We start from the raw sequence: 23,701 nt of genomic DNA, 5'->3' as shown, positions 1-23,701 counted from the left end.
TCTGAATATTGAGAACTTAGAAAGTAAATTCACATGCTCTATCAAATTTTACGTTTCTTCTTGATGTTTTCAGACTATGCCTCGCATATGTTAACCGAAGTAAGGAAGAAAAATAATCAACAGGTTGTACAACATTAATGCCAGTCACAAATAAAAAGCTACAATTTTTACGAGAATTATTTATTGTCAACGCAATAAACTAACAAAGCAATAATTTTTAAACAATTCACTAAATATATTTAGAAATATATATCATCGCAGCTTTATATAAACTACTGTAGTGATATTTCTTATGACAAAATATTTAAGGCCCGATAGTCTGATAACAGTAATATCATAAAACTTATTTTTATTTGGTAGAGTCTCTGCTGTAATGTCACAGTCAGAAATTCTCTCTGTATAATAGGTGATCAGTGTACACGGTACAGATCAAATTGAAACATACATAATAAAGAATTTGTACATTCTTTACACTTACACTAATATCACAATTAAGCCTTACGAAATAGAGGTAAGCTTTCGCATGTGTATTCTTAACACAGCAAGTGGATTCACATCACAGCCAGCTTGTCTACTCCTGAGTATTGCAGAACTTGCGACAGACAGAGATATATTAAAACAGCGAACTCATCCACAATTCTGTCATTCTCAAACTGCCTTAATATTAGTCTGACAATGAGCATGGTATACCCCAGATACGTTCCCTGGAACGCTTTTCAACTGGAGTAAAGTAACGTGGCATAAATTTGCATATGAATTTCGTCATGGGCAGTTACAAAGCTCTTCCATTTATTTTTCAACAACGTCAGCTGTTCTTAAGCACTGTTTTGCTGTGGCCAGTCCAAACTAAGGAACGTGCTTGGAAGTAATACGGCATTGTTAGTCCAGTATGTAGAGGATTCGACACATTTTCATTCTTCACCATTTATGTCAGTGGAATACTTTATTATATCAAGTTGAACTTTTTTTATGTCAAAGAAAGCCAGTGCACCGCAACTCGTGGACTGTGGATCATCTGTACACACATAAATTCTCTCAGTGTCTTTTCAAGGTCTTCCGCAGCCTAAATATCGAAATATAAGTGTTTTAAATATTCCGTGATCTTTAAGCTGAATTTCTCTTTTTTTATTGGCTTTGAATTCTAGCCATTCACCTCTTCGTTTATCGTTTTTAGGACCCCACTTTGCCGACGGCGTGAACGACAGTCGGAATGCCTGCAACAAGATAAAAAAAAATTTCCAATTAGCTCAATGAAAAATCATAATGACAGCACTGCCAAACATTTCCGTACATCATACCTTTGACAGACCACACTTCTACATACTCTAGGTGTTAGGTTAGCGTTTATTAGAGAAATGGTAATCCGAAATGTAAATAGCACGAAAATAAGATTTTATCCGACATAAGCTATAGAAAACAATGTGTCGTTATGGAAGTAAATATTTTCGAGACAAACAGATTTCGAACAGTTTCTATTCTAGAAGCAGACTGAGCAGTTGACACAGTAGACAATAATCCGCTTATTTGTAATAAAGAATTGGAAGTACTAATTATAAGCTAATTAGGTACAAAAATAATATAAAACAAACACCATCCGAAGAAGCCTTGAAGGCCCAACGGTACTGAACGGCGGACGTGTCATCCTCAGCCCTTAGGCGTCACCAGATGCGCGTACAGAGGGGCATGTGGTCAGCACACCGCTCTCCCGGCCGTTATCAGGTTTCGTGACCGGTGTCACTACTGCTCAGTCAAGTAGCTCCACAAATGGCCTCATTAGGGCTGAGTTCACCCCAATAAAAATAGTATAACTAAGACAAATATTTAAAAAATTAAAGTTAAAAGATAAATCTTAAAATTAGAATCATACGAGCAGTCTACTTGGGAGAAATAATTAAACACCAGGAAGTTTCGTAATTCCAGCGCTCATTTCAATAAACACTTAAAATTATGATGGACAAGATAAAAAGAATGCGAAAAAGAAGAAAAGATATTGCGATTAAGTCGCTAACGGTATTGGTCCTATTACTTGTTCTGTACTACTGTAAAATTGTAAGGATATTCGCATTCCATCCATAGATTTTAGTGAGTATTTTAGTTACTTTCTTGTTCAAGATATTTAATTGGAGGAATGTCCTTGGTTACTTCAGTCAGTCCTGGCGAAGGATGGTGTGGCGGGCAAGAGATGCATGAGATTCGTCTTCCTTTTGCTACCTGTCAGGGAGTTCACAACACAATTAGCAAACACTCATTTTCAACGAATGAGTCCAGCTTCTACCAGTGAAAAAGGCTAAATTTCATGAGTCCTCTCCAGTTTCGTCAAGAGCGCACTGACATGCGTAACTTAATGAAGAACGCAATTTCGCGTGATTTGTCACTGCCAAATAACATGATTACGTCGATAAAACTTGGACCACACATAGAGAGAATTGCTACAGAATAGTACAGAAGGTAAACAAACAAGTACGCGGAGAGGAGAATAGTCCTGGACCTTTTCTGAAAAGACATTACATTGAAGGTACTGCGACTCATAATGTTCCCCTGTCCGCCCTGATAACTGAGTGGATAAGGAAAGGCATTTTGTTACACGCCGGCAAGGCAGCTCAGCGTGATCGGTCAGAGAGTCGGTTGGCCTCAGTAATAAAAAAACTGAGTGGAAGGAGCAACAAACGAACTTGAACGGATGTCATGTGACGTCCGCAACGACCAAACACAACGAAAAAAAAAAGGTGGTCAGTGCGACGGTTTGCCGTCCTACGGGCCCGGGTTCGATTCCCGGCTGGGTCGGGGATTTTCTCCGCTCAGGGACTGGGTGTTGTGTTGTCTTCATCATCATGTCATCCCCATCCGGCGCGCAGGTCGCCCATTGTGGCGTCGAATGTAGTACCAAGGCGGCCGGACCTGCCCCGTAAGGGGTCTCCCGGCCAATGACGCCAAACGCTCATTTCCATTTCCGTAATGTTCCCCTGGACATTACAGACGACGGATACGGCTCTTAACAGGATGTGTAATCGGCACAGACAGCAATACATGCTCTAGAAAATGCTCCGATGGTGGCCGCAAGGTTGGTAAAGAGTTCATGCGGCAGGGCGTTCCCTTTCTCCACCAGCGCGGTTGACACCTGCTGGACGGTAGTTAGTGGAGGTGGGCACGGTGCAGTACTTCTCCCCGTGACTCCCACACGTGCTCGACTGGATGCATGTCGGAGCAATGGGCAGACCGGTCTGCTCGCCGAACATCCTCTAGTTCCAAGAGCTCCTCCACCTGCGCTATTCGACGTGATCGCGCCTTATCAACCGCAAAATTGTAATCAGGGCCGAATGCACCTTGAAAAGACAAATATGGGGAAGAAGTACAGTGTCACAGTAACGTTATCCTGTGAGTGTAATGTGTTCAGAGATCTGGAGGTCAGTACCCCATGCAGTATTAGGCCTCTCCAGACCGTAACACCCTGAGCATCAATACCAACGTGCTCGAAAACGTCCGTGGGTGCACTGCGCGTTCTCATTCCTCACCATACGTAGGACGTTCAGCATTGTTGAACAAGGTCGTTTTGGTGGTACAGGTGTTATGGTATCGGGAAGGCATAATGTTGCACGGGCGAATTGACTTCCAGATCTTTTAACACGTTACAATCACCCATCAGTGTAACTGTCACAGGGACTCCTTCCCCGTGTGTGTTTTTCAGGAGACTTCATTTTTAGGGATGATAATGTCGGGCGTCAGCGACAGTTCCTTGAATAATCAGCATTCAAACAACTGTGACTGACGCCCGAACAACGGGGAACTGACATTCACTGAGACTAGAAAATAGTGCACTGATAATGGCTGGGCATTAGCAGAAATCCGAATTTGCCAAATAAAACCTGAAAAAACAAGGACGACTGACTGCTGTGCTCTATAATTTATAAAACTTACTTTCTTTCTCCTCAGATTGCTGTGTACCAAAGGTAAAAAGACTTGTTATGAGGAAACTCGTAACAATACTATGACAAAATAGTATTTGGTCCTACTGAAAGACGGGGTTACATATCTGAAGTTACTGTTAGGTGCGGGATACAAAATAGAGTTGAAGCGTCAAAAATACGAACCGAACATAGCAGAAAATACACAGCCCGACAAAAGAAAGTGAAGAATCCAGAAAGGGAGGAGAAAACGAAATTAAAATCTCGCGGGTTGAGAGGACCCACGTTGTTATAGCAGTAATTACAAAACCGAGCCACATTTGCAAAGAACTTGGTGGTATGAGCCCATTTCACAATATGATATTGCAACCCCGTGGCCTGGGTGCATGCACAGATTCCGTCGGAAAGGTAGTCTTAAAGCTCTTGTGTTCTCTTCTTAGGCAAGTTGACCCGCATCTGTGGTATCTGGTCTTTTGATATCCTGGATACCGGAAATGGGACGGATTTGACGTCTGGGATGGTCTCGTACCTGCTCTGTCAGCGAAAGATCTCGGAATCTTGCTGGCCACAGGAGTACCTCAGCCTCACGCAGCCGTTTCACAGAGCAACACGATGCGTGTGGATGAGCATTGTCGTGTTGAAAAATGACACCAGTATACCATTGCGTGAAAGGTAGCATAAGGGGACGCAGGTTGTTCGTGTCGTACTGTTGTGCCGTCAAGCTCCCTCAGTCACTTCAAGCCGTTATCTGAAGTCACACCTGGTGGCTCCCAACGCTATGACGCCAGAAGTAACAGCTTTGACCCTCCCTAAAACTTTGGATGAATGGGACCTCTTCCCAGATCGCCGGCATACTTGGCAACGATTGTCATCGATGTAGTGCAGAACCGGGATTCAACGCTGAACGCAGTGTGACTCCATTCATCAGCAATCCGTGTTTTCCGGCCACAGCCCCATTCCAAACGCAGCCGTTTGTGTTGTGCTGCTAACGGCATCGGACGTTAATTCGGTAGTGTGGCTGCTGCTAGTCTCCGACCAATTTTACAGAAACTACGAGGGTCACTCCAAATGAAATGCACACTATTTTTGTAAAAATACAGTTTTCGTTCTGCATGTGTTAAAGTTTTACAGTGTGTAGATAAATCCTTCCCGCTTGTTTTCAAAGTTAGTTCAACCTGTTCCCGCGAGTGGCGCCTTCACACCATGTCTTCAAGATGGCTGCAACACTTGACGTTCGTCAGAAGCAACGTGCTGTCATAGAATTCCTGTGCTGCGAAAACGAGAGAGTGGGAAACATCCACAAGAGGTTGAAAAAGGAGTATGGAGATGCTGCTGTCGATCGCAGTACAGTTAGTCGGTACAGTTATGAAGTTACGTGATGAAAGCGGGCACGGCAATATTGAGGATTGTCCTCACAGCGGCAGGCCTCGTACTGCACACACTCCAGACGATGTACAGAGTGTTAACGGATTGGTGACTGCTGACAGATGCATCACAGTGAACGAATTGTCACGCTACGTTGGGATAGGGGAAGGAAGTGTTTGCAGAACGCTGAAAGTGTTGGCGTTAAAAAGGGTTTGTGCCAGGTGGGTTCCCAGGATGTTGACAGTGGCTCATCAAGAAACGAGAAAAACGGTATGCAGCGAACTTTTGGAACAGTACGAGAATGGTGGAGATGAATTTCTTGGCAGAATTGTGACAGGTGATGAAACATGGATCCATCATTTTTCACCAGAGACGAAGAGGCAATCAGTGGAGTGGCATCATGCAAATTCACCCAAGAACAAAAAATTCAAAACCACACCTTCTGCTGGAAAAGTTATGGCTACGGTGTTTTTCGATTCCGAAGGACTCTTGCTTGTGGACATCATGCGAAGTGGAACCACCATAAATTCTGATGCGTACGTGACGTCACTGAAGAAACTTCAAGCTCGGCTGCGTCGTGTTCGACCACATCGGCATAAGCAGGATGATTTGCTGTTGCACGACAATGCACGGCCACATGTAGACAAAAAAACCATGGAAGCGATCACAAAACGCGGATGGACAACACTGAAACACCCACCTTACAGTCCTGACCTGGCTCCATGTGACTATCATTTCTTTGGGAAAATGAAAGACTCTCTTCGTGGAACAAGGTTTGAAGATGATGACTCCCTTGTGCACGCTGCCAAACAGTGGCTCCAACAGGTCGGTCCAGAATTTTACCGTGCGGATATACAGGCGTTGGTTCCAAGTTAGAGTAAGGCAGTTGAGAGGGATGGAAATTACGTGGATAAATGAAAATATTGTTCCTAAAGGATGTATATGCACACTGTGAAACTTTCAAACATGTAGAATTAAAGATGGATTAAAAAAAAATAGTTTGCATTTCTTTTGGGGTGACCGTCGTATATTATTCGTTCATAGATGGAGGGCCATATCTGAATGGGCTGCAGCGTGATTGGTGCACAATACGGAAATTCTCTCTTATAGTGGTCAAACGTTGTCGACCGGAACAATAGGCCACAGGCACGTGCGAATGTTCCACAAATCTGCATATAGTGTGATTCGATTGGTCGACCAGTGGTGACCCACAGCGATGCCCCTTCCTGACTCTGTCAGGTGTTGATAATGCTGTCACACACGAATACGCGGCATCTATGCTTTCTTCACAGTGATTACGTAGATCTGACATTGTTCTCCCCTATATCTACCCTACAACAACATGAAACACGAACAGCATTAATGGCGGCCTTTCTACACTGAAGCGCCTAAGAAACTGGTACAGGAATGCGTATTCAAATACAGAGACTTGTAAACAGGTAGAATACGGCGCTGCGGACTGCAACGCCTATATAAGACAACAAGTGTCTGGCGCAATTGTTAGATCGGGTACTGCTGCTACAATGCCAGGTTATCAAGATTTGAGTTAGTTTGAAACTGGTACTACAGTCGGAACATCTCCGAGGAAGCGATGAAGTGGGGATTTTCCTACACGACCTCTTCAAGAATGTATCGCGAATACCAGGAATCCGGTAAAACATCAAATCTCTGACATCGCTGCGGCCGGCAAAGGATCCTGCAAGAACGGGCCCAACGACGACTGAAGAGATACGTTCAAAGCGACAGAAGTGGAACCCTTCCGCAAATTACTGCAAACTTTCAGTGTTGGCCCATCAACAAGTGTCAGCGTGTGAACCATTCAACGAAACATCATCGCTATGGGCTTTCGGAGCCGAAGGCCCACTTATGTAACCTTTATGACCGCATGACACAAACCTTTACGCCTCGCCTGGGCCCGTCAACACCGACATTGGACTATTGATGACTGGAAACATGTCTAGCCCGACGAGTCTCGTTTCCAATTATATCGAACGGTTGGACGTGTACAGGTATGAACGCAACCTCCTGCCGTGGACCCGGCATATCAGCAGGGGACTGTTCAAGCTGGTGTACGCTCTGCAACGGTGAGGGGCGTGTGCAGTTGGAGTGATACGGGACCCCTGATACGACTAGATACAACTCTGACAGGTGACACGTCCGTAAGCATCCTTTCTGGTCACCTGCATCCGTTCATGTCCATTGTGCATTCTGACGGACTTGGGTTATTCCAACAGGGCAATGCGATGCCCCACACATCCAGATTTGCTACAGAGTGGCTCCAGGAACACTCATCTGACTTTAAACACTTCCGATGGCTACCAGACTCCACAGACATGAACGTTGAGTACATCTGGGATGCCTTGCAACGTGCTGTTCAGAAGATATCTCCACCCCCTTGTACTCTTACGAATTTATAGACAGCCCTGCATGATTCATGGTGTCAGTTCCCTCCAGCACTACTTCAGACATTATTCGAGTCCATGCCACGTCGTGTTGCTGCACTTCTGCGTCCTCTTGGACGCCCTACCGATATTACGTAGGTGTACCAGTTTCTTTGGCTCTTCAGTGTATCTGTCACAGAGAACTGAATCTCCGCTCATTTACATGACCTCCCACAGTGCGTACGCGTACGAAGTTAAATTAACACCCGACCCTGTCTTCTCCGGGTGCTTCACTTTTTTGTCAGGTAGTGTAGTTCAAGAAGAGCTTTTAATTCAGAACATGATCATTTAATTGCAAATAAAGTAAAAATGAGTTACAATGGCTGTGACTAACAACTGATAGACGAAGTAAATTATCAGGCTACTTTCTAGATTCGAAACTATGATTTAGTAGCTCCAGCTGGTAGAGTATGTAACAATATGTGCGTTCCAATATATTGGCACCCGCTGCTCGATAATCTTACTACGAGCGACACCGGTTGCATAAACTTTAATGCTGGGTGGAGAAGAAAAGGGCTGTAAGAGGAGTCTAAGGAACATAACTGGCTTACCGGTCAATAGTTGCGGTGAAAATTTCTTCCGCCATAGTTTGGACAAGATGTGTACGTGTCGAGCGCCTTACTAAGATAATACGCCTCGTAGCTGAGGTCGTTTTTGTGTACAGTGATGGTCGAATCAGATGTTTCCGATTCAAATCTAGATAGCATTTTGGCCAAAGCGAAAGAGAAGTGCATAAAATTCGTGGTCGCCACGTTCTCTCCAACGTCCTGGGTTATGGACGTAATCAACAAAATTACCTACACGAAACAGTTGCAGAAGTACACCTGCTATCTTCTCATAATATTTTTTAGTTTTCTGTACCATCTCTGCCTATATTCAAAATACGATGAGATGTAGATAATATTTTAGTTCTGAAGAATTGTATTGAGTATTACGCTGATCCTAGCGCAAGTCGATTTACTTTACTGTTCGGACGAAATTTGTTGATATCCTTACTGAGCCAAGTCTCGTGCAATCATAAACGCATATGCAAGGGTTTCTGTACACTTCTGCTGACATTAGCAGATAATGTTCAAAGATTTAAAGTGTGGTGTCACCGCCAGACACCACACTTGCTAGGTGGTAGCTTTTAAATCGGCCGCGGTCCGGTAGTATACGTCGGACCCGCGTGTCGCCACTGTCAGTGATCGCAGACCGAGTGCCACCACACGGCAGGTCTAGAGAGACTTACTAGCACTCGCCCCAGTTGTACAGCCGACGTTCATAGGAACGGTTCACTGACAAGTACGCTCTCATTTGCCGAGACAATAGTTAGCATAGCCTTCAGCTACATTTGCTACGACCTAGCAAGGCGCCGTATTCAATTGATATTGAGATTCTATTAATGTATCATCAAGAGCGATGTTCTACAAATGTGGATTAAAGTTAAGTATTCCAGAAGCTACGTACTTTTCTTTATAGCATTCATTGCGTATCCTGTTTCAGACCTTACGCCAGCCTGCGTGAGTTTAAGCGCGTGCCTTTCGGGTTCCTCTCATTGTGTCTCGGCTGTCTTGTCTAGACACAACATAAAGTATTTGTTATGAAAGGTGTAAACGTAGATAATGTAACAACGTATCTATTTAGCCTATGGTGGATAGTGTGATAGAAAATTTGCCCTTACTCTCGACCTAAATCTCAACATCAAATGCCACCAAAGACAATAAATACCAGTCTAGTAAGCTTGCATTGTATGATTTCTATAACCCTTACAGTGTAATTACACCACTGTGAACTGAATAATTTCGTTCAATTTGAAAGTATGTAATATAAATTAAAGAAACAATGTAATGAATATAAAGATTTACCTCTTTCCAAGTGCGACCAGATCTGTTCTTCGCAAGAATATATAGTATCCACAACGGACACTGCAGAACAGAAAATCCAAACACAGTCCAGGCCGCCACTGCAAACAAAAAAGCAATTTAGTTTGCCTGGAAAAGCGCTACAACGTGAACTGAAGGTTTTACTTAAGCAATAGAGGAAGTAGTGTGAGAAGAAATAAAACCTGGAGGAAGCAATCTCATAGTAATAGCACATTCTAGAGTATTTAAAGATTTTAGGAAGTAGCCAGAAATCTATATAATTTCACATGGTGCCTCTGCGTAAGTTTTGGTATCTTCTAACACGATATGCGGTGTAGATGTCAGCTGCTACAATGCCTAGCTCTGAGTGGGGCCACGCAGTGATTAAGGCAGTGGGTGGACTCGCCTTTGGGAGGACAGGGTTTCAGATCCCAGTCTGACCATCTAGATTTACGTTTTCCATGGTCTCCCAAATCATTTAAGCTACATACCTGGGTGTCTCGTTTGAAAAGGAAACGGCCGATTTTCTTCGCCATTCCCCATCTTTCCCTAACCCTGGCATGTGCGCCGTCTTTCCTGAACTTGCAGTCTGAAGGACTTTAAACCAAAGTTTTAGTTCTTTTTTTCTAAACCCAGTGAGAAGAGTTTCACGAAACATCTGAAGAAGTCACTTTGTACGACCGCACATAAATTATAACACCAAAATGTTTGGTAAGTGAACCTTACACAAACGTGTATAGGTTCGCGAGTGTGCAGTGCAAACTGTTCAGCACTGGTTGCTGAATTTATTAAAAAAATGAATCAGTTTGCGTACATTGTGAACATTTTGTTAATAATATAGTCTAAACTGCCATTAAAATTTTCTTTCACTTATTACGCCGTTTCGACTATTGGCAACATCAGATATCAAAAAGCTTAGAAACTGCAGAAGTAGAGTCGATGTCAGTATTGAAACCTACGCCAAATCGCCTCGAGGAGGCTAGGCATTGTTTTTAATACCGACTAATACCGACACTGAATCTGGTTCTGTAACTTAAAAGCTGTTTGATTTCTTATGGTGGCAGTAGCCGAAACGGTGTTACAACGAAACAACATTCTAATAGTGATTTAGGCGTTTTTTTCCCCACAAAAAATCTGTTGCTAAAGCTACACAATTTTTAGGATGATAACAGTCATTTCAGACTATTTGCTTTATGTCAAGCAGCGTCTTTTTATATCAGTGATGAAGGGAACATGCAAGAAACGCTTATTCGGTGTTCAGAATTCTTCAGTTGTTTGAGTATACTAAGACAGTGCACGGTCCGTTTAGTTGGAGGACGTCTGCGTCTGTCTTGACTTGATTCTTCCTGGGCGATGGATCAGTTACCTGCGGTCCTAGAACTTGTTGCCACACGCTCTTCACATAAGCCCATTACACATTTTTCTTCGGTGCTGTCTGTAGAAATTGTAGATCCAGTACTGGAAAAATATTTCCAATCATTGTTACAATCAATCACGAAATGTCCAATACATATCTTTCAACTGAATACCTGCTAAATGTACTGACACCAAGGCTGTAGACGACGAGGAAGATTTATGCACCTTCTTGATCTTCGTTAAACATACTTAAATATACAACATTTTTAGGCTGGTTTCATCTCTCTGTCGTGATTTGGACAAATATAAATAAATTTTATGATCAGATTAAAGTTTTATGAACGCTCCTTTTTATGAGGAAGTCTCTACATTATGACAGCGAAGAGGAGAAATCATCATCCTTTTGCTTATGTACATGTTTTCAGTGTCGATGGAGATGGGAACGATATTTATGGGCAAGGACACAACAAATTTGTCTTGCACATACTGTTGTGTAAAACACGCCTTTATCGGAATACTTTATTACCAGTCACTTCACAATTAGGCCTACATACTGTTACGCATACGTTTTATAGTGTCCGTGTAGCACATATGTTATTTGATAATCTCAAACACTGGGCATTTTAACTAATTCGTATCCGTATCTTTTTGGTCGTTCTATACTTACAAACTTTGATAATCATACACACATTTTTATGCGTTTTTTTTTCATTTTTCTCTTGTAGTTTGTATGATTTGTGATATGAATACTATAATTCACACTAAAAGTATTTATTTATTATTTTGTATGTTGTTAACGACCTGTTAACGGATTTTAGAGTATGATTTTAGCTATCTGTATGTGTCATTGATATTTCATTCCAACCACCCGAGATATAGTACCATACGACCATATACCTAATCAGAGTTTAAACAACATCTTCTTCTCCTTCTTTCCACGAAGTAATTTTTTTACGTAATACATAATTTCCTGAGATATTTTTACCTTCCATACAGCAATTACCATCGGTCCGCTTCGTTCTTTGTGATTAAAACTGCTTTAGTTCAAAATGGTTGAAATGACTCAGAGCACTATGGGACTTAACTTCAAAGTTCATCAGTCTCCTAGAACTTAGAACTACTTAAACCTAACTAACCTAAGGGCAGGACACACATCCATGTCCAAGGCAGGATTCGAACCTGCGACCGTAGTGGTCGCGCGGTTCCAGACTGTAGCGCCTAGAACCGCTCGGCCCCCCGGCCGGCGTTCCTGCTTTAGTGTGCAGTTATTTTAATAAGAACACAAATATTCATTTTAATGCAAATCACTTACCGTATGACGCGTCGTCGTAGTATTTTCCAGTATACGTCAGTGGAGTAGATGTAACGAGAGAGTATATCAAAACCAATATGAGCACGACAGGCGTAATGAAACCCCAACAGATCCTCCAGTACATTCCCACTCTGTGTCCCAGCATGAATTCTACATCCTGGCAGAAGTTATCCATTCCTGGAAAAGTACATCATATTTTAGTCTACTTAGTAAACATTGAAAAAAAAATCAAAAGTTGGAGATAAGTTTTCATTACAAACTGGGCACAACCAACTGACGGTTTCTAAGAAGTAGATATCTACTATATCGGGGACCTCTGATAAGAACAGAGCAATAGACATGGGTACTCCTTTGTGCTATTGCACCATGATGGAGCTATGTACTACTGTACAATTTCTGTAAGAATAAGGTCTTAAACGGATGGAAATTCACCTGCTCGTGGTGACGCAGGAAGAGCCATGAACCAGCCGTATACAAGGATGTAAAGGGTTAATACTAAGAGCGAAAGGGTGGCTCATTGGGTATTTTGATTTTAAAACGCATACAGTGTGTCTCAGCAGGAATGGTCAATATTTAGGGATGACAGGAATGCTCATTTGATGGAAAAATCTCCATGTAGACATCTGCCGTATTCCGTATTGTTTCCGAGATAGAACACATGTAACACACATTTGTTTTTGGGTTAGTGGAGTGCAAGTAACTGTCTTCCCCACCACGCCTCTTTGATGTTTTATTCTAGCCCAAACTACCCCGTGGCTCTCAATCTCTTTCCTTTAAACTAGCCCGTTGAACCTTGCCTTAAGTGCGCAGTTGTCGATGGTGTGTTGTGAGCGAAGTAGTGACAGGGATTGTGTGTGTATTAGAGACAAGCATCCGTTAACTGTGTTATAAACGCACTTGCTAAAATGCCACACATCTACATTAATGAAGAATATACAGATATGGCTTACGTTTCCAGCTTCTTCGGTGGTAGAACCCTTACTGCTGTCGAAGAATACTGTCGGCGCTTTCCGGTACGTCGAATTCTTGACGCGAAAGTGTTAAACGTACATATTGTCCAATTGATACTTTGTAAAACGCATGCTGTAACGTTTACTAACTGCTGCACATGAGTAAAACTGACAATGTAGTGAATAATATAGAACATAAATAACACTTTAAATCAAATAAGTTCTATCTCGGAAACCATAGGGCATATGTCTATATGAAGTTTCTGCTTTAAATGATCGTTCCTGTCGTATACCTGAACACCGACTCCTCCTCCTGGGAAAGCCTGAACAACCCGAAAGTCGGTTTGAACACTGCAGTGACACTCAGGTCATGACATTGCTAAGGCGATACGGCCTGTCCGTCTTCCAACCTTTCAAGTGACGTAACCACTCAGTTATCCGAGTGGAGGGGGGCTAAAATTCGACTTGGTCACCAAACCATGGTGACACATAATATTTTTCATATTAAAAACAATTGACCCAGATAAAAAAAGCGCGGTACGTGTAAGAAAAAAGTCATACCAAGCAATATCACGCACTCGTCGTTACTAACTGATGCAGTCATTAGAGAAGACCGTATTTTCCTTTATTTGTGACGTTATCGATTCATGGAGGTCTGAGAACTGTGGGTTTCCGTTATTGTTGTTGTGACTTCAGTCTGAAGACTAGTTTGATGCAGTTCTCCATACTAGACTATATTCAGAAAGCCTCTTTATATCTGCGTAAATACCGCAACCTGCGTCTATTTGAATCTACTTACTGTATTCAAGCCTTGGTCTTGCTCTACAATTGTTACTTGTTACACCCCCTCCACGCCGCATAAATACGCTTCTTCCTATTACTAGATTAACGATTCCTTCACACCTCAAGTTGTGTGTCATCATCCGATCCCTTCTTATGGTATATTTGCGCCAAAAAATTCTCTTTTCCCAGTTAGATTCACTGCCTCCTCACTTGTTATGCGATTTACCCATCCACTCATCTACATTATTTTTCTGTATAGCGTTTCTTCTTGTCTGAATTGCCTATCTTCCACGTTTCTCTTCCATACAAGCCTCCGCTCCTGACAAATACCTTCAGAAAAGACTTCCCAACGATTAAATTTAAATCAAATGTTCACTAATTCTTCATCTTCAGAAATTATTCTCTTGTTATTGCCGGTTTATATTTTATATCTCCCCTACTTCGACCAGCATCATTTATTTCGCTGCCCAAATAGCAACACTCATCAACTACTTTTAGCGTCTCGTTTCCTGCTCTATTTCCTTCAGCATCGCCTGATTTACTTTGACTACTTTTCATTACTCTTCTCTTACTTTTATTGATAATCTTATAATATCCTTTCAAGACACCATCCACTCCTCTCAACTGTTCTTCTTGGTCCTTACCCGATTTACATTGTTTTCGGAGATGTTTATTGTGAAACAACAAATCAGACCTAGATTCCAGCCACAGTTACATGCCCGTATGAAGGTGCCACTGCAGTACGATATAATTTATTTACTTTTATTTCTTTTTTTCCTTTTTTCTCTTCTTTCCTTTCTTTGCATTTTCTTCACACATTTGAGAGATTTGTTACGGTATAGATTTTGTAAGTTTGTTTCTATGTATGTTACGTGGTAGCTATTTGTGAAATTGTTATTTTACACATTTATGATGATCTGTGTTTGCACATTTGTTGAAATAATACTTAATTCATTTTTATTTACACGAAAATGATGTTATTAAAATGCGGTTTCATGTGAAATAGTAAAACATTGCACTCCATGTAGTGCTGGGAAAGATGAGCCTGAGGATTTTATCTAGAGATCGACAGGTGAAAACCATAGAAGGAGTCCACAGAGCGAGCAGGAAAGGACTGTCGTGTCGCGCTGTGTTCGTGGCCGCTGTTACGAAATTGTTTTATTTGGTGCTGTGCGTATGTTTTCGGTACTTACCGCAGACAAGTAAGCTACTAACTGAACGTGTTTCTCATCGTGTAGTGACCACTTACATTTCAAACGCTAATCTTGAAAATACGATGTGCAAATCGTCAAGTCGCGTGATTAGTGAGCGTACGGTATCCAGTGTGAACAGCATAAACTGATTAGTGCCCACCGTGAATTGACAAATTAAAACAGAAATATATTAATTTACTTTCATATTGTAGGCCGTGGTGCATGAAGTGCTTCGAGTCATAGCCGTACGATGAACTACAAAATTCGAATTGTAACTATAAGTGGTTAACAAACGCTGTGACGTCGGAACACACCATGTGTTAGTTGAGTCAAGTACGTCTGATATTGTTTACCAGATGCCGATACACTACACGAAAGGAATCTATAAGCATCGCACGTTCCTGCTGCATCCACGAACAAGCGTTCCTTAGCGCGCTTACGGGGTGAGTCACTAACTATTGTCGCCAATAATAACTCCGAAAGTACGACAGGAGCTGAGAAGTTTGTGGGACAAATGTTGCATGGGACAGCGGGGGCCATAATATGACGTTGGTTTTTTGTTGCTAGGTGGGGCCGCTTCAGAGATATGAAGGCCAACTTTGTTTTTTTTTTTTTAATGGAATGCTATAGTTTGGTATTTATGGTACTTATTTTCTGACAGCAGCTATCGAGACGAATCCAATGATGTGTAACAGTGACTACAGTTTCAAGACTAAAAAGGAAATTACGTTAATTGTTACGTAAATAACTCTGAGCACTATGGGACTCAACTGCTGAGATCATAAGTCCCCTAGAACTTAGAACTACTTAAACCTAACTAACCTAAGGACACCACATACATCCATGCCCGAGGCAGGATTCGAAACCTGCGACCGTAGCGGTCGCGCGGTTCCAGACTGTAGGGCCTAGAACCGCTCGGCTCCTCCGGCCGGCTGTAACGTAAATCATCATAACTGTAATGGTATTTGTAAAACAGTCAAGTAATTATCAAATACTTATTTTAGTAACAGTTTGGATTGCACAATTTGTTGTCCTTACGATTTTTATATATTTATGACTAGTTAAAAATAGCATTGTGATTATGTTTCGTGATACGTAGGCTTATTAATATTACGAAGTAGTCTTTCCCGAAGTCTTTGGTTCAAAATTCACAGAAGCTATGTAGACTGTGGCTAGAATATGTAATTTATATTCATGTAACTAATATGAAAAAATGAAATGATGTAGTATTTACCGTATATCCACGCCACAGCTGCCATTTCAATCGAAGCCAGCACAAAGCATGTCAAAGTTACATTGTAATAGTCGACGAGATTTAATATCCACTGACCAGCCTAAAAAAAGGAAAAAATTTTAGATAAGTGCAAAGGACATATGCATTTTTACTAGACGGAAAAGGGCTAAATCATACGATACTATATCAGACAGAAGCACTAGAAGAGTTAATTGCCTTTTCGATTGATCGGTGCTCTCAGTTTACACTGTTGCAAATAAAATTTATTCTGATTAAGGAATATTTAAATTAAATGGCGCTACTCACAAGGTAACCTCCCCATCGCACCGCCCTCAGATTTAGTTATAAGTTGGCACAAGGGATAGGCCTTGAAAAACTGAACACAGATCAATCGAGAAAACTGGAAGAAGTTGTGTGGAACTATGAAAAAAGTAAGCAAAATATGCAAACTGAGTAGTCCATGCGTAAGATATGCAACGTCAAGGTTATTAGTTCAGGAGCGCCGTGGTCTCGTGGTTAGCGTGAGCAGCTGCGGAAAGAGAGGTTCTTGGATCAAGTGTACCCTCCAGTGAAAAGTTTAATTTTTTATTTTCAGGTTATGTGACAAACTCTTATTTTTTCATCACTTTTCTTGGGAGTAATTATCACATCCACAAGAAAACCTAAATCGGGCGAGGTAGAAGAATCTTTTTACCCATCCGCCAAGTGTACAAGTTAGGTGGGTCAACAACATATTCCTGTCAATTGACGCACATGCTGTCACCAGTGTCGTATAGGATATATCAGACGTGTTTTCCTGTGGAGGAATCGGTTGACCTATGACCTTGTGATCAAATGTTTTCGGTTCCCATTGGAGAGGCACGTCCTTTCGTCTACCAATCGCACGGTTTTGCGGTGCGGTCGCAAAACACAGACACTAAACTTATTACAGCGAACAGAGACGTCAATGAACGAACGGACAGATCATAACTTTGCGAAAATAAAGAAAGTAAACTTTTCACTCGAGGGTACACTTGAAACAAGGACCTCTCCTTCCACAGCTGCTCACGCTAACCACTGAGGTCACACTACCCTCGATGTTGCCTATCTTGCGCATGGACCACTCAGTTTGCATATTTTGTTTATTTTTTTCATAGTTCCACACAACTTCTTGTTGTTTTCTCGATTGATCTGTGTTCAGATTTTCAAGCCCCATCCACTGCGCCAACTTATGACTAAATCTGAGGAGAGTGCGATGGGGAAGTTCCCTTGTCAGTAATTAACGACTAAAATTCATCAGTGTTATTAGCATGTTCTCAGCAGTACTATCGAATAGCTGATATCTTACAGTTCAGTGTGAGGTATAATAGGCGCCTGCGCAAGGTTAGCTGGGAAAAGTATGGCTTTTCTCACCGGTGTGATGTAGACCAGTCCTGTTAGGAACCCGCCTACGCACGTCAAGGCAGCGACCATCCACTGCTTGATGCTGGGGAAGTCGTCGCGGATGATAGTATTGACGGCGCTGTCCAGCGCCACGGCGCTGCCGACGCCCAGCACGAAGAGCATGAAGAAGAAGAGCACCGCGAACAACTGAAAACAGGAGGGAAACAGGTCCTGATGCGCCGGTCATCTCAACATTTATGCAGGCTCTAGTTCCTTAACATATTTTTCTTCTCTCACCTGCGGTACGAATTCGAATTTCGCGATGGCATCAGGGTACGAGATAAAAGCTAGTCCAGTCCCACTATTAACTACTGCAGAAATGTCGTCTATTCCCATTTCATAGGCGAGGTTTCCAAGGATGGAGAATATAGTGCAGCCTGCTAAGATACTTGTACATGTGTCCAACGTAGTCACAATCAGCGCGTCTCTGAAAAAAATGAGAAACTTCAGAATGGTAACAATAAGTAGCAACAATATTAGAAGTTAACCAGCTTTCGACGCATATCATTGGTTTATATCCCGTGCAGTACTCCGTCAGTACTTCACTCAACAGAGGAAAGTCCACTGGGCCACACGGGATACCAATTCGATTCTACACAGAGTACGCGAAGGAACTTGCCCCCCTTCTAACAGCCATGTATCGCAAGTCTCTAGAGGAACGGAAGGTTCCAAATGATTGGAAATGAGCACAGGTAGTCCCAGTTTTCAAGAAGGGTCGTCGAGCAGATGCGCAAAACTATGGACATATATCTCTGACATCGATCTGTTGTACAATTTTAGAGTATGTTTTTTGCTCGCGTAAAATGTCATTTCTGGAAACCCACAACCTACTCTGTAGGAATCAACATGGATTCCGAAAACAGCGATCGTGTGAGGCCCAACTCGCTTTATTTGTTCATGAGACCCAGAATATATTAGATACAGGCTCCCAGGTAGATGCAATTTTCCTTGACTTCCGCAAGGCGTTCGATACAGTTCCGCACTGTCGCCTGATAAACAAGGTAAGAGCCTACGGAATATCAGACCAGCTGTGTGTCTGGATTGAAGAGTTTTTAGCAAACAGAACACAGCATGATGTTCTCAATGGAGAGACGTCTACAGACGTTAAAGTAACCTCTGACGTGCCACAGGGGAGTGTTATGGGACCATTTATTTGCACAATATATATAAATGACCTAGTAAATAGTGTCGGAAGTTCCATGCGGCTTTTCGCGCATGATGCTGTAGCACACAGAGAAGGTGCAGTATTAGAAAATTGCAGCGAAATGCAGGAAGATCTGCAGCGGATAGGCACTTGGTGCAGGGAGTGGCAACTGACACTTAAAATAGATAAATGTAAAGTACTGCGAAAACATAGAAAGAAGGATCCTTTATTGTATGATTATATGATAGTAGAACAAACACTGGTAGCAGTTACTTCTGTAAAATATCTGGGAGTATGCTTACGAAACGATTTGAAGTGGAATGATCGTATAAAATTAATTGTTGGGAAGGCGGGTGTTAGATTGAGATTCATTGGGAGAGTCCCTAGAAAATATAGTCCATCAACAAAGGAGGTGGCTTACAAAACACTCATTCGGCCTATACTTGGGTATTGCTCACCAGTGTGGGATCCGTATGAGGTCGGGTTGACAGAGGAGATAGAGAAGGTCCAAAGAAGAGCGGTGCGTTTCGTCACAGGGTTATTTGGTAAGCGTGATAGCGTTACGGAGATGTTTAGCAAAGTCAAGTGGCAGACTCTGCAAGAGAGGCGCTCTGCATCGCGGTGTAGCTTGCTGTCCAGGTTTCGAGAGGGTGCGTTTCTGGATGAGGTATCGAATGTATTGCTTCCCCCTACTTATACCTCCCGAGGAGATCACGAGTGTAAAATTAGAGAGATTCGAGTGCGCACGGAGGCTTTCCGGCAGTCGTTCTTCCCGCGAACCATACGTGACTGGAACAGGAAAGGGAGGTAATGACAGTGGCACGTAAAGTGCCCTCCGCTACACACCGTTGCGTGGCTTGCGGAGTATAAATGTAGATGTAGATACATCACATTCATATACTTCGAATGTGCGAGATGTTTGCTCCATCAGATCAAATAACGGATAATAAATATAATTCCTAAAACTAGTAAGTGCTTCAGTATGATAGAAAATATTTTACTGTGAGGTATAGAGTCCGCCCAGGAAACGGTGGCCGAGGTGCAGTGAGCAAGTTTCGTCCAAAGGGCGGGCTAGTTCATTCGTTTTTTCGGAAGGCGAAGCTGACGATGTTTGCCCCTTTCCGCCAGTCGGTGTTGACAGAATCCAGGCCCAAGCCCTGCGATCTTTCTCAAACGATCTTATAGGAACTATTGGGTAAAAACATTTCATTTTTGTCTTACGTATAGCTTTATATATCAGCTTCGTGATGATGTACCAATCATTTCGTTCATGGTCTTAGATTTTGTGATATTTGAATGGCAGTAAGACACTACGCGAAATTAGAGAAAGTTTGCAATGAAAAAGGAAGTTGTCGCTATGAATTAGCTTTTGGTGTTGCTGCGTATCAAATTTATCCAACATACGGAATTTTTCTTTAGACTTGGGTGAAGATCCCTATATGTCGTTAATGTCGAGAAAATTAATATGATATAATTCATTCATTTGCGACCGCACGTGCCAGCACTGAAGCCACAGTGAAGTATCCACAACATTTCTCATATTACATAAACGGTTTGCAATATCGACATGAGATTTTAACAAATGATAGCACACAAAGAGCAGAGTCTCGCCACTCATGACACCCCCTTAGAAGCTACAAAGTCAGGCGAAAATAAATCGCTGCGTTTTCGCATTTTCAGCGGAATTCCTTTTACATAGTAACTAAAGCAGAGGTGGCAATACATCCGTTTGAATGGCCACCACGCAAGAGTGGGTGTGGAGGGGCTCCACTTAATATAGGGGTCCACTTAATATTTACAACATAATATGAGCGCAGGCTGCAGTTTAGAACGGCACGTCCCCTCCAACGCTCGCTATTTCCCCTATAGCGCCTGCCCACAACCGACACCACTACTGCCCTCTCCACGCGTGCCCTACCGATTGTGCAGCTATCCGTCAAGGTATTCCGCGTGCACCATACTAGACCACCGTGTTTAGTTTGAGAAAGATTTTATAATCAATGGCTATCTCGTGTTTCGCATGGAACGTAACTTTATGACTTTATGACACTGTCAAGCAAAATAAAAGAACCCTCAACCAAGTCCTTTGTTTGTTGTGACAATCTGCACTGTGCAGGACACCACAGATTGTTCGACATATTTTTCTGCTAATTTTGAGAAATGATTCAATAGCAACAAAAATAATTCATCGTGGAAAACCTTTCTCTTTATAGCCTTCAAATGTGCAGGAGCAAGCATTAGCAGGTGGATGCAATTCTTGACAAAAAACTGCGATAGCCGAAGATGGCAGTCATTCTCTACTCGACACTGCTTTTTGAAGCAAATACAGTGCCACTTCCTTTTTCCTCCTCAAGATGAGCCAAACAATTCCTGTTCTGACAACGTTTTGAAGAACGTTTTTGTATATTTTTTCCTTGTAAATGAGACTAGCTGTATTGAAATAGTTGTAGATCTGTGCACCGGAGGTAAAACCGAAGCTGCAGGAAAAAAGACTTCTGTTTCATTAATATTATGGACGATACATCAATACGAGATTAGATTCTTCCAAACAGATAAATTAAGAAATATGAGAATAACGTAGTACAGCTCTCAAAGTACGTCATTTTCTAAGATGTAGGACAGCAGATGTGTTACTAAAAACAGAAATCACTCTGCGCATTTCCGATTATCTGCTACAGAACATACACAATATAAATCGTTGTTAGTTTGCTCACTGTGGGTGTCTTTAGGGCCTTTTACAACAGAGGTCGGTGTTCATTTTCTCTCCTACTGGATACGTGAACACAATGAATTTCTTTGGAGATACAATTTCATGAAAACTCACTAATTTGCACACATCTCAAACGGATTTTTAATTTATACCCCCATTCTACCACTGGTTAACAGGATGTTCCTTTCTGCTATTTACTACTCAATTGAAAATATACTCGCCTTCAGTAGTTACGTTGTTTTATTTCACCTTCTTATTTTGTCTTGACCTCTGCAATAGCATTTTAAATATAAACGTTGAATGCTGGTTATCAAAAAATCGTTCTGTCCTTCTCAGCTAGTTGCATACATTTCCAGCCAAAAGATTATATTGTTTCTCGCAAATTCCGTATAAATTTTTCATAATACAACAACGTTATCTCCTACCTGAATAAAAGGATTAACCTCTATGTTGAGTTCTCTCAAGCCTGTATGTACTTGCATATCACATACCCCATACCCTCTTTAGTTGAGAATGGATGGTGCTAAATGTCAATGGTTTTCGAAGTTCCTTGGCTATGAAAGATATTCGTCCATTTTTGTGTATTATGATTTAAAAAATGATTCTAGAAGACTATCTACTGCCCTTAAATGTGTTGGAGAAACGTAATCTTTTTTCGATACAAATTATAGTAGTAACAGAATCATACGTTTTTGGTCTTTATAGTGAACGAATTACTAATTTCCGAGATTCTGTATCATTCAAAACACACAAATACTGCTAATATAAAACGTATAATGAGGTATGGTCATTATGAAAGAAAAGACCTGTATGTCATCGTTTGGATGTGAGCACACTCTACGTCAGAGTTCATTACATGGTTAAATTGTTGCAATGTGTGTGGAATATGATACATCTAACAAAGATTTCAGCTGTTGTGTTTGAAGCAATTTAAAGATACGTTTATATATTCATACCTGTGAACATTGTGATTGAAGTCGTTGTATGATGAGTACATAATAAGTGGCCCAAAACAGACGGTAAGTGAGAAGAACGACTGTGTAATGGCAGCATACCAAACCTGCAAAATAAAGTACTGAAGTTCGTAAGTCAATCACAATTATTTGAAGGTAAGATTTGAGTTGTGCTACAAAACTTAAGAACATTTAGATAAAGTTTGTGAACAAAGACTAATCAAAGAACTGTCTGTGAGACAAAAAACAAATGGAACGTCTCTTACGTATAACGATACAAATCGTCCAACTGGTGGGTGTGGAAGGGTTGTACCTGTTTACCTCACACACTGCCGAGGAAAGCTCATATTGCATGACGACCTGTACAGTGATACCGAAACAGAAAGCCACACATTCAGCACAGTAATAAAAGAACTCCTCAATCAAAGTTTACTTTTGAGAAAACCGAAACATCAAAAAAATTGTGTTCTCTAATTTACCTTTCAAAAAACTATTTATGTTCAGTAGTTGCAGATTCTGCAGCCGTTAAAAATTGGAGAAAGGGAGGAGGAGACGGGTAACTTTTTTCTTCTTAAGACTTAATTCAAAATAGAAGTTCAACAAATGTTAATAGAAGTCGTCTCAAGAACTGGAACCGTTCCAAATACATCTTAGCTGCAGAAGCGTCTTTCGAGTTTCTTGGGGGAAGCAAATTAAATAGAAAAGCTACCATTTTCAATAATTTGTCAATTTGCGTCCACATCTGCTATTCACAAGTCCTTGTGTGTGTGAAATCTTATGGGACTTAACTGCTACGGTCATCAGTTCCTAAGCTTACAAACAACCTAAATTATCCTAAGGACAAACGCACACATCCATGCCCGAGGGAGGACTCGAACCTCCGCCGGGTCCAGCCGCAAGTCCTCGAGAACTTATGAACAAAGGATTTAGTTTCACTAAGAGGATGAGTATAGCACAAAAATTCGTTTCTTGATTTTTAAAAAGGTGTCTTAAGCAGAAAAACCTTTATTCAGTTTAGAGCTTTCTTTTTTATGTTTAGCGGGAAGGGTACCACCATTAACACGTTGTATACGTCCATGCATTACGATTCTT

At 41.6% G+C, this 23,701-nt stretch overlaps 1 protein-coding gene across 1 annotated transcript in view; it reads right to left on the bottom strand.

The window, feature by feature from the left end:
• Positions 1-332: 332 nt before the first annotated feature.
• LOC124595137 (sodium-dependent nutrient amino acid transporter 1-like) overlaps positions 333-23,701 on the bottom strand; it is a 168,576-nt gene continuing 145,207 nt past the window's right edge. The window contains exons 7-13 of the mRNA XM_047133736.1: positions 22,613-22,716; positions 18,040-18,229; positions 17,773-17,949; positions 16,381-16,480; positions 12,221-12,397; positions 9,556-9,653; positions 333-1,214 (exon numbers count right to left, since the gene is read on the bottom strand). Of these exons, the coding sequence (XP_046989692.1) occupies positions 1,047-1,214; positions 9,556-9,653; positions 12,221-12,397; positions 16,381-16,480; positions 17,773-17,949; positions 18,040-18,229; positions 22,613-22,716 (1,014 nt within the window). The 3' untranslated portion in view covers positions 333-1,046. The remainder of the gene's footprint in view (positions 1,215-9,555; positions 9,654-12,220; positions 12,398-16,380; positions 16,481-17,772; positions 17,950-18,039; positions 18,230-22,612; positions 22,717-23,701) is intronic.

The sequence above is a fragment of the Schistocerca americana genome, chromosome 2, assembly GCF_021461395.2.
Source record: "Schistocerca americana isolate TAMUIC-IGC-003095 chromosome 2, iqSchAmer2.1, whole genome shotgun sequence".
Lineage (NCBI taxonomy): Eukaryota > Metazoa > Arthropoda > Insecta > Orthoptera > Acrididae > Schistocerca > Schistocerca americana.
This window is presented reverse-complemented; position numbering and strand designations above follow the sequence as displayed.